The sequence below is a fragment of the Gavialis gangeticus genome, unplaced genomic scaffold, assembly GCF_001723915.1.
Source record: "Gavialis gangeticus isolate Ggan-Ray unplaced genomic scaffold, GavGan_comp1, whole genome shotgun sequence".
NCBI classification, from domain to species: Eukaryota; Metazoa; Chordata; order Crocodylia; family Gavialidae; genus Gavialis; species Gavialis gangeticus.
The window spans coordinates 58418552-58430456 of record NW_017729024.1 but is presented as its reverse complement, the minus strand read 5'-3'; the positions used below and the strand labels follow the sequence as shown (position 1 = coordinate 58430456).

The window sequence follows — 11905 nt, the reverse complement described above, 5'->3', positions numbered from 1 at the left end:
ATCTTCAGTTGGAAAAAATTTTGAAGGAAAATTTCTGCCCAGCTTTAGTCACCAATTTTGTATCATATCATATCATATGTCACATCACTAAAAGCTGACAAACACTTACAGCCCGCAGTGAGGTGTGTGTATTTTACTGTTGAGGTTTCTAATCTTGATAACACGCATTTTGCCTTCTGCAGAAATGTTCCTTCACTACAGAAGTGGAGTTATTTCCTTTGCATGTTTTGCTAGACTTACAAACCACACCCCAGAACAAAGTGAGATGTTCCTTTGTGGGCAAACCTTGTACAGTCAGGGGCTGGGCTGGGCTGGGCTCCTAACTGCTGATGGTTATCCACCCTCTCTGACAGGCAAAGCTGCCCTGCTGTTCTGACAATCCTCTCTCACTCACTTTCTCTCGATTGCTCTGTCTTGCTGTCTCTATTTCATGCACACACACACATCACCTGGAAAGCATGCAGGGCAGCTGGAAATGTGCTAAGTCACCTGACACTTTTCATTTGATTCTCTTCTGTGTGCACAGCGTGAGCAATCAGTTTCCCGTGACTGTGGGAGCAACAGTGAACCTTTGTTAAGAGCCATCTAGCTGTGGATATTGCTTTGCCTCACTGAACCCATTCTTGATCTGGTTGTCTGATGCATCTTCTTACCTTCTGTTCCTTTGCTTTTCCAAATCCCTCTTTTCAAACGGGCACTTTAGTTCTATTTTGACAATGTTTTCTAAGAAGTGTCTGGGATTTCTTTATTCTGGTCTCTATCTGTGGGCGTACATCTTCCCGTTATTGATTAAAGGTAGGTTTCCTTTTATCCTGTCTAAGAGATTGTTTAACCACTTCTTGCCTCTAATTTCTTGGATACAACTTGACTCAAAGTTTTTAACTATTCTTTTTTAATTAAAAATAGCCTTCATGTGTAAAAGCCTTGATACAATAAGCATGTTATTGTTACTGAACTGAATATAAGGAAAGCTAAAACTATGCTATTCTTCACATTGATCTGATGATGGAGCAAGGAAATGCCTCTAGCGCCTGGTGAAAAATAAGAGCTATAGTTAGTATCACACCAGTGTTGAAAACAGAAGGGTCAAGGATGTAGTGGTCGGTGCAGGTTTTGCACTAAAATTTTTTAAAGTAGGATATTGCTCACTGATTTTTTTTTTTTGCTTCAGTTATGTCATACTGTGTTTAAAAAGCATTTAAGCAGTGTTGCAGCACAAGTGTCATGGAGTTTCAAAGGGACTTATGCTACTACATTACACGCAAAAATTCCTGATTTCCCTTGGGGGTTTCTCTCTACCACATCAGTAGTGGGTCTCGTGGGGACTGAATACATTTCACCCCTAAGTTCACTGATGTGTACCAGACCCAGAAGCTTGCCCATGAACCTGCTTTGAACTCTTCTCCAGCACCTACTCTCAGATCCAGCAGAGACCAAGGGCTCAAGTGTGGGCACTGGGGACAAGTCCAGAGCAGCTTCATGGGTAAGTGTCCAGATCTGGAGCATGCCAGTTGACTCAGGTAGGTGGGACATGGATGGGGCATGCTCAGTATTCTTCTCCCCAAGAACTACTGCTGTGGCTATGCAATAGATAAGCCCATAGGCATCTCCATTCAGGGTTCCAACAGCTAGAAGTGAGGCACCCTGCCCTGGGTTGGTGATTCAAAGGAACACACTTCCCATATAGCTGATGAGGAGAACTGGTTCCACCAGAGGACAATCCTAAGGATCAGAAGCCAAGTGGGAAGCTGCTTAGAACCAGCCAAAAGCAATCATTAAGTACAGGAAGGTGTCTGAACTCCCACATCCCCTCTGTACCTAACTGCTGGCTGCTAAGATGCCTCCATCCACTGGGATCCAGTGAACCAAATCCTCTTCTGAAAGCAGGTGTCTACCTGCTGCTGCCCACTTTTTGCCCTGCATGTTACTGGTTAGAGACTCATGCAAAAAGTGGAGGACCTGGGTTTCAGGCCCTCCTCAGCCTGAAGAGGATTTAAACCCACACCACCCATTTTCTAAAAGGCTACCCAAGCCATCAGGCTGTAACATAGTTGGGGGAAGCCTCCTGTTCCTCTTCTTGGGCCACTGTGCAGCCAAAAATTAAAAAATCATGGGCTTAGAGAGAGAGAACAAATGAGATCCTAACTCTGTAGTTTATGATGGCCTATGATTCATTTGGAAGAGATCCCTGTGTCAAGGACTAGGTATGAATTTTTGCACTAGATAAGAAAAAAAAAGTAATCCTGGGAGCACAGACCAGCCCTTGGGTCTCCCCCTGGTCTCTCTCTCTGTTACTGTCTTGCATTCCTTTCTCCCAATGGCCCGATTTCATATGCTTTTATATATCCTGTTCTATATAGTCTGATCATTGGAGTCCTCTGTTAGATGGTAAATTACGTGAATTTCAACCCGCTTAGGTTGGTGGTTGTGGTGGTGAGAATATAGACCCCAGGTTTCTCACTTCTTGGATGGGTGCTGTAACCAATAGGCACTGGCCACACTCACCAGATCATTGTAAGGCTGACTGGGCCATAGGATCATGCTAAGTCAGAGGGTTATTGGACCGGAAGCCAAGGTCAAAATCAGGTATCGGTCCAATCCAGAATATCAAGTCAAGAATCAAGATGAGGTTGTGACCAGGGCAAGCAGTTGATTCAGACTGGGAGGTCCAAGACAGAAACAGGCGGGAGGGTCTAGAGCTAGAGGTCACACATGGAGTCAGGTTTAGTTCCAAGCAGGCCAGTGGCACAGCACGCAAGTCTGTTGTCCAGACAGCCTGCTGCTGTTTGGTCTGAGCTTATAAAGGCCCCCACATCACACCAGGTCATGGGCAGCCAGGTCTGAAAGTCAGTCAGGGTCTGGGGGAGCAACCAGAAACAGAAGGAGTATGCAGAATCTGACTGTTGGGGAACCAGTAAATCTAGCTAATTGATTTAGGATGTCCTGCAGCACATCATTAATAAAGTGATAGAATGATTTTGGGGCATTGGTGATCCCAAAGGACATAACTAAACATTCAAAGTGCCTGAACTATGCCCAGCATATAGTTTTATGTTCATCCCCAGCTCTGATCTGCACCAGGTTGTAAGCTCCTTGGAGGTCAAGTTTAATAAATATGCAGGCAGTTTTGAGACTGTCAAACAACTCTGGGATGAGAGGCAGGAGTTACTAGTTATGAATGGTAACCTGGTTTAGGGCCAGTAATCAACACAGAGGCAGAGACTTTCATCCTTCTTCTTGACAAAGAGGACAGGGGCTCCAAAAAGTAAGGTGGATCTTTATATGAATCCCCAGGCCAGGTTATGGAGGGTGGAAAGTTCAGGTTCTGACATGACATAATTACACCCTGATGAGATCTTTGGTCCCAATTACAGGCCAACTGGGCAGTCATAGTCTTGGTGTTGGGGGAGAATTTCCTATTTATCTTCTCAAATACATTAATGAATGTTTTATATTTCTGGGAAAGACTGAGTTTGGCTTCTGGAAGCAGCATCCATTGGAGGCAAGCATAGTTGGGACCCCAGCTTGAATCCCGGGGTGTGCTGCCACCCCAGGCTTCCAGCAGTACTGGTGACAAGGGGCTGGATTTTTGGCAGATCTAGGCTTTCCACCTGACCATGTGGTCATGGTAGGTGAGCAAGGGGAGCCCCAAGATGAAGAGGTAGTACAGGGCGTGGGTCATCCCAAAGCACAGCATCTCCCAGTACCTAAAGAAGTTCATTTTCTAGAGTGGTAGTTTCCCATTCCATGGGTCCAGATGTCAGAGAGGAGCCACCTATGGTTTCAGTAGTCTCAGGCTTGGCCTTTTGCCTCAGCTGCCCCAGGATCTGGGATGTGGATGGATAACAGCAGCTGAGGGCTTTGTATGTTGCATTAGTGAGAGGAGCTTGAGGTGGCTCATTCCTCTGATTCCATCTCTTAGGACAACTGGTGAGCCCCAGGGCCCCACAATAAAGGCACAGCTCCAGCTGCTGGTGTCACTCTTGTTCTTCAGGCATAAGGAGTGGCTGTCAACCAACTGGCTTGGCTCAAGGGTACTTGCAGTAGGAAAGGGCCCAGAGAAAGTCATGGAGGCCTTCTTCTCCCCCTTCTACTTCTAGAGATGGGTGTCAATCCTGATTACCAAGTCTAGAAATGCATGAAACCCTGGGGGAAGTTCCATTTGAGCAAGCTCGTCCTTTATCTCCTGCTGCAGCCCCCATTGAATGTCCACTGTGTGACAGCAGAAAAGGGAGCCATACATGGCAGGAGAGCCCTTTCCCTGGAGCAGATTTCATCCAACAGTCTCTGCCATCTAGGCTCAGTGTGGGGGTCATCTAATGAGATAGAAAACTGCCTGAGAAATGCTTCCCAGTCCTGTAGAACAGAACTATTGTGCTCTAGCAGCAGTGCAGCCCAGTTCAGGGCATCTCCCATTAGGAGGATGGTAACCAAGCTCACCTTCACTGGGTCCCAAGTAGGCTCCAGCTTGAGCTAAGAAGTGGAGGCAGAATTGCATGAGGAACCCCCTGAAGCACTGCCGGTTGCCACTGTATCTCTCGGGTAGGGGGAAGGATGTGCAAGGTTCCCTGGAATGAGTCAGTAGCACAGCAGCTCACTACAGAGTTGGCAGATCTTGTCAAAGCAGTGCTGGCTGACCTCCTGCTGGTATGCAGCCTGTGATTGAAGGGACCGGTTCTCTGTCAGCCACTGCTGCACCCAGGCCTCCAGTACATGATAGGCAGAGGCCAGCTGATCTAATCTGGCCTGCAGTTCTCCCCAAGCGGCAGTCATTGAGGCAGGCAGGTCCAGGGGCCCTGGCAAGCAAAGAGGCTCCATGCCATTCCCCCTTCACTGAATGCAGTCCAGGCAATTTATCGCACCAGGTCATGGGGTGGCCAGCTCTGGGAGTCACTCAGTCCCTGAGGGAACAACCAGGAACAGAAGGACATGAGTGTTGGGGATCTGGGAGCCAGGGGGTCCATTCAAGAAGCCAAGTCGCAGACCCAGAGGGTTGGGAAAAGCATGGAGTCTGAGGGGTAGCCAAGGGATCAGGAAGAGCCAGTAGAGGCACAAGCCATGAGAAACACCAAAACAGCTTAGGTACAGGTTAAGCCCTATTGCCTAAACACTTCTTCTGGGTCAAAGGTTTATATGGGAAGGGGGGAAAGGGTCAGCTGACCCTGGCCAGCCATGCCAGTGGCAGGGAGTGGGCAGGTGGCTAAGCCTCCAACCACCTGTCTAGTGTGCATACCTAGTCATGGAGGTGACAGACCAGGATCAATTACTATACTAGTTGGGCTGAGGCCCTGGGTTTGAGACCTCAGTCTGACTGCCTAATTACTTTTAGTTGGGGCCTGACATCAGATCTGCCTTGGCTCATTACAGTAGTGAACTTAGGAAGAGTTAAGGAGCTTTTCCCCTTCCACTCTGGATCACAATAGAAGTTAGGTGCCCATCTGCTCTGACTGGGTCAGAGGTGCAGAAGCCTGAGCTTAGACACACATAGATCATTTCAAGCCAAAACTTAGCTACATAAAAGGTTTTGTGTAAACTGGGGTGCAAATATTCTCAGTGGCCTATACTGAGTTAAGTGCTTGTATTCTGCTAAGTCCTGTTAGGCCACCTAGTTCAGCAACCAGGATCTGATCCTTAAGCATTTTTTAAATCTCCCCTTAAGGGCTTTATTACACGTTACACTTTAAGCTTCTCAAATGTTGATCAGTGTTAATGTTAGCTCTAGTTTCGAGCAGTCACACAATTCAGGCTAAAAACCTTCTCTGACTGTCCCTGATCTGCACAGCTGTGACTTGCCACCAAAGAGTTGGCAGGCACATGGCCTGACTAGGAGCTACAGCTGTGAGTTGCAGTTAAACAGCTGGTGAGCCAGGATAGGTTTTTATCCCTGCTCTAGGTGGGGGTGGGTTGAAGAGATGGGTTGATGGGGGTGGGAGTGTGAGGCTGGAAGGGGAGAGTTTAATGATGGGGACTGGGTAGTGAAATGGGAAGTGGAGAGGCAATAGATGGGAATGGCAGCTAAGGGCTGAGTAGTGAAATGAAGGAGGTCAGCCATTGAAGGATAAAATAAAAAGATGTAAAAAAAAAAATGTAAAAAGAAATAAAGAGTAAGTAAATTAAAGGAATATGTTGTAGTAAATTGGGATTGGGATTGGGTAGTCCCAGCTCATAGAGACACTACCTTGGTCCCGGGTGGAAGTACCAGCTCATGGAGACCCCAGTCTGGCCCCCTACCTAGCTCCCCCCTCTTCCCCCTTAGTTCTCCCTCCTGGACCACTCTGTGCTCCTGCAAACTGCCTGGCAAGTCACATCCCTAGAGACAGAAGGGGAACTTGGCTTGGTGCCAGTAGCACCCCCTGGGCAGTAGAGTTCAGAGGTTTGAAAGTTTGTCCATACAGAACAGGAGGGTGGGGGGAGGGGACACGGCATCCTGAGATGCTGGAGGACTAAAAATATAGGTGGCTTATCTCTGGGAAGTGGCCACATATTCAGGGAAGATGAGCTGGGTCACACAGATCAGAAATGAATCTGCCCTGGAGTAGCATAACTTAAAGACTCCTGAAGGGTGCTTAAAACTAGTTTACACATGTTACTGTATAGACAATCCAGGGGTTAAGAGGTCCCTGAGCTGCCTAAAATTAATATAGAACAAGGCCCTTAATAATTACCAGTTGTCTATATTTGTGAAACACTACCCTGGAGTTCCTCTGTATCAACAGCTTCTTGCTGTGGCATAACTCAAAGGAGAAGATGTTACCTTGTTTTATAACTGAACCAAATTTTAAAAAATGAATGAAAACATGAGCACTGAGAAAACCCCAAATGCTTGCCTGGGTCAAAAAATTACTTCAGTTTACAGATGCAGGGCATCAGCCATTGAAAACCCATTAGGTATATTTGTCTGGAATATTTCAAGCAAATTGTCATGTTCTTGGGCCCATTCCACTCTCTGCTCCTCTTTAAATCTCAGACTCCTTGCCTGGTGAGTGTGGGTTTTTCCTCTTCATCTGCAGCAAATGTCAGAGTGTTGGGAAACATGGGCTTAGCCCAAGAGTCTTTGTGCAGACTTTCTCTGCCCCACAGACAGTACACAGAGAGCTTAGCTCCCTGATACAGTGGGATGGGTGATGAAAAGGAGAGCTATGTGCATTTATTTTGTCATGGCCACAATAAAGAACAGGCAAACATCAAGGACATGCAACAAAATATTAAGAATGCTAATTTCTTCTACCCCCCCCCCAAAAAAAATTCCTAATTGCCAATATTTTAAATACTTACACTGTCTGCAAAACTCCAGGCCACTTCCTTTTCACTTTTGAGAGAGAAACATTATTTTAAAAATTGTATGAAACCATGGGCCCATGACATGATGTTACTTCTTTAAATCAGTGGTCTCCAAACTTTTTTGATCATGCACCCCTATCGGTAAAAAAATTTTGAGCACGCACCCCCAATATATGTATATTTATATAAATATAAATGTAAATAGAAGTTCTAACATTTTCTTCCCACACCCCAATGGATCATCTTGCGCACCCCCTGGGGTGCACGCACCCCACTTTGGAGACCACTGCTTTAAATCAAGGTTGAGCATCTTTCTAAAACTGCTCAGTCACAGCCCATTGGGCGGGATGGCAGAAACTCAAGGTGAAATTGTAGTCTGAGCTGTACCAAGGGTTAGACTAAAGGATCATGAATATCCCTTCTGTCCCTAAAAATCTCTGCTATCTGGGAGGTGTATAGCAGGTACATCACTGAAATAAATATGTTAGGATCTGAACAGTGGCACGCCCCCCAACCAGTTGCTTTAGTATACCTACATGGGTAAAATTTGTCTTTGTTTAGACAGTTTACGTCTCTGGCTACAAAATATAGCCTTGTCAGTTTGGATTTGCTCAATGTGAAGAGCAAATCCTAAAACTTTTTGTTATGAAACATGCCATATTGGAGTGTTAGAGTAATCACTTGAAATATCCATTCACCCAAGCAGGATACTTTCCCATGCAAGTGCCTGAATACCTGCAGGATCTAAACTTTCACTTTAAAAGAAAAATAAAATGGTTTGTAGCCCTAAGACTTGCCAAGATCATTCTGAGAATGTGAATTGAGCATAACTGATTCAGAACTGCTTTCCTAACCCATGCCTCTAGTGCCTCTGCTGCAACTCAGAGCTTTTCCAAGCTGCAGCCGAGTGAACAATTGATAAAATCTTGGCAATTCTGGCTGCTGCTGTTGAGATGCCTGTGGACAGCTGGGAAATCGACTGAAATTATTTTTGCTTCTCTCTGCAAGTGTTTGTGAAAGCTCTAAGTAGCTTTATACAGAAATATGTATTATATACATAAAGTAGCACTAGCGACTTTAACTGTATATTAGCAGTGTATGGGAGATGGAGGAAACAATGGAGGAGGAAGGCTGGACAAAGAATTTTTGATGTATGAATTTTGCATCTTAAAAGGCAGTTTCATTCAAATTCAAACATTTCTGGGGTATCAGTTGGTTTTCAAAATTTTATTACCAAATCAAGAAGATTTGTTTAGACCTTTTCATTCTGTTCCCATTATGCTGGAATGTTTGATAATGTCAAAACATTTCAACTTTATCATCTTGATTCATTTTAATATTGCATGAAGGGGAAGCACAGTATATTTAATATTTTAGACCATATATGTTCATCATTTGGTCTTGTCCCTTTGCTCAGGGTCAAAACAATGAACGTATCTGGAGTCAGGAAGGAATTTTACCCCACAAACAGATTGGTGCAGACTATGGGGTTTTTTGCCTTCCTCTGTAGTTCTGGGGCATGGCCCTCTTCCTTGGATCTCTCAAGGGTATTTTAACAACCTTTGCAGCAGCAGGACTTTGGCCTCCCTGGTTCCCCTGCTTTACTTGTGGCAGATTAGGGTATTATGTTTTGTGGTTGTGTCGGGGTTGACTGTGTAGTTTTGGTAATATATTAGAAAATGGATTTGTATAACATAGTTTGGATAGAGATGATCCTGTCTCAGGTGGGGGGGCTGGACTAGATGATCTCTGGAGATCCCTTCTGTTGGCTTAGGAACAGTATTTAAAGGCCTGTTTTTTTGGAATTGGCTTATAGGTATAGATATATGCATTATAAGGGCTCAAAATGGGCAGCAGGGGTTAACTGATTAGTAAGAGCGTGGGCTTCACACACAGAGTTCCATATGGCCCTGAAAGCAGACAGGCTGTCTAGCTCAGCAGGGCCAATGGATGGACACAGCCTGAGAACTGAGGGGGGCATGCCATAACACCAGATCACAGCCTTCAAGGCAGACAGGCTGTCTAACACAACAAGGACACATAGCCTGGGAACCAAAGAAGTATGTACCACACTGTCCCATAACACAAGATATGTGACACCAGCAACAAGGCCCCAGAGCAGCAGGGGGGCTGAATCCCCGTTTTGGGGGAACAGACTAAATTAGGAGAAGGCCCAGAAGGGTACGTGGACATGTGATTGCAGAGAGACAACCAACCCAAGATCTCCATGGATGAAGGGTCATCAGGAGTCATCAAGGGGGAAGGAGAATACAAAAGCAGAGACTTGAGAATAACAAAGGGTCCCTCCCTTTGTCCCGTCCTTCCCTGTCCCTCCTTCTCTTCCTTAAGAGGGGTTCCCACCCCCATCCCTGTCCCCTGGGAAGGGTCTCTGAGGCCACCATAGACCAAGGGTATACCAGCAGCCTGTCTCATGCATCCCACTGGAGGGGGGCTGTGGGCCTTGGCATCCCACCTCTAAACTGCTAAGACCTAAGAGAGAGCCTCAGAGTGGAGCCTGCATCCTGACCAGATGTACCTTGACTCTGATGACAGCCCTAGAATTGGGAGATATAGGATTGTTTGTATTGTTGCTTTTTTGTTATGGCTCTGTATCAATAAATTCACCTATTATCAACTGGCAGGTGTTGTGGTCAGTCTGAGGGTTGTGCCCTCCCAAAACAAAGGAATAAGGGCTGGGTTCCTAAAATCCAGTGTCAACACCTTCCATCCCTACTTCTCTATGACACTATTATTGAAACCAAATGTTAGATAACCCTAAACCATTTTATGGGGATGGGATTTTCAATCTATGGGAAATTTTGTAATTTGGGGTTTTCTTTCTGATTCAGCATGAAAAAATTCAAGATGTCAGAGTTTTCTGCAGAAGAGAAATTACCTTGCTTGACAAACTGAAGTTTAAAAAAAAGAATAATAGTTCCAAGCATCAATAAAGGCATAGATTTTGGTGCCAGAAGATATCATTATCGTTATTGAATCTAACTTGCTGCAAAGAGAAGCCACAGAATTTCATTCAGTATTTCACACAACAAGCACACAACTTCTACCTGAGTTATTGCATGTATTTTAGAAAAATACCCAATTTCGATTAAAAAGTCAAATGATGCCTAATCTAACTAGATAAGTTGTTCCAATAGTTTAAATCCCTTCTCTGCTAAAAATGTGCAATTATTTCTATTCAGGATTTGTCTAGACTTCGTGTCTACCCACTGGATCATTTGCCCATTACATTAATAAGCCTTCTTCTCTTAAAAAATTGTGTTCACAGCAGTCATAGTTCCCCATAAGTGTGCATTCACTAGTGGAGACCAAGCTGGGGATCTACTGAAAATCAGGCCTGATATAGAATCATAGAAAAGTGGGGCTGGAAGGGATGACAGGACATCACCTAGTCCAACCTCTGCTCAAGGCAGAACATCTCTACCTAAACAAGTGTTTGTCTAACTTATTCTTCAGAACTCCAGGAATAACCCTCAAGCATAACTACCAGGCATAACATAACACCAAAAGCATTGCTATAAGTAAAAAAGGAAGATGAGGGCACTATTTACATCCTGCCACTACAAAGAAAGCAAGCAGCTTGTTAAAATATGCTCAAGAGATCTAAGGACACCATCCAACATTTTTCTTTCCTCTTTAACTCCTTGTTCTTTTTTGTCCATTCAGGTTGCTCATTGTGTGAATCAGAAGAACGATTATTCCATAAACTCTTTTTCCATTACAATCATTTCATCAGGCCAGTGGAAAATGTGTCTGATCCTGTAACGGTGCATTTTGAAGTGGCAATTACACAGCTTGCAAATGTGGTAAGATTAATTACCCAACCCTGGTAATATGTGTAGATGCAGATTTTTAGGGAAAAAGCACCAGCTCACTTGCATGCATGTGATTTGCCCACACAGTTGCTACAGGTGCAAATGTAATTATAGTGGTTATACATGCAAATACTAGGGCTATTACTGTGAGATATGTGAATGTGTTGAATTTGCACATATGAATCTAAAGTCAATTCTGTTGAATCTGCTAATGCAAATGTATGTATAGTTTTACTTTATGTTTACAATATACTCTGTGCCTGACAGTCTGTCAGCACTCTTCCTCACATTTGTAGTTGGTGTTATTTATTTATGAATTCCTTGGACAAACATAACAGTTACCACTATTCTCTCATGCATATGAGTGCCCTAACTATTGCACTACAGTATCATGCTCCTTGAGCTCTCTTTCCCTGGCCCCACAAATTTTGCATTCCTTCTGTACAATGGAACAGCTTCTTAGCTTAGCTGCTTAGGAGAGGGCACCCACTCCCCAAGCCCAGGCTAGCCTATTGCCTGAGGTGCTTCTCTGGGAAGTGGAAGATATGAGTTTAAGTCCTCACAGGCTGAGGAAGGAACTAAAAAACCTAGGGGTTTCTCCTTCTGGTATTGTATAGAAGGTAGCTGCTGTTACCACCACCCCCAGCTTTTTAAAAGGAAAGCAGTGAATCATAGAAAATTAGGGTTGGGAGGGACCTCAGGAGGTCTAGTCCAACCGCCTGCTCAAAGCAGGATCATCCCCAACTAGATCACCCCAGCCAGCGCTTTGTTGAGCAAGGCCTTAAAAACCT

At 44.8% G+C, this 11905-nt stretch overlaps 1 protein-coding gene across 1 annotated transcript in view; it reads left to right on the top strand.

Annotated features, from left to right (window-relative positions):
* Window positions 1-367: 367 nt before the first annotated feature.
* CHRNA6 (cholinergic receptor nicotinic alpha 6 subunit) overlaps window positions 368-11905 on the top strand; it is a 28866-nt gene continuing 17328 nt past the window's right edge. Inside the window, exons 1-2 of the mRNA XM_019517136.1 lie at window positions 368-795; window positions 10966-11105. Coding sequence (XP_019372681.1) covers window positions 717-795; window positions 10966-11105 — 219 coding nt within the window. The 5' untranslated portion in view covers window positions 368-716. The remainder of the gene's footprint in view (window positions 796-10965; window positions 11106-11905) is intronic.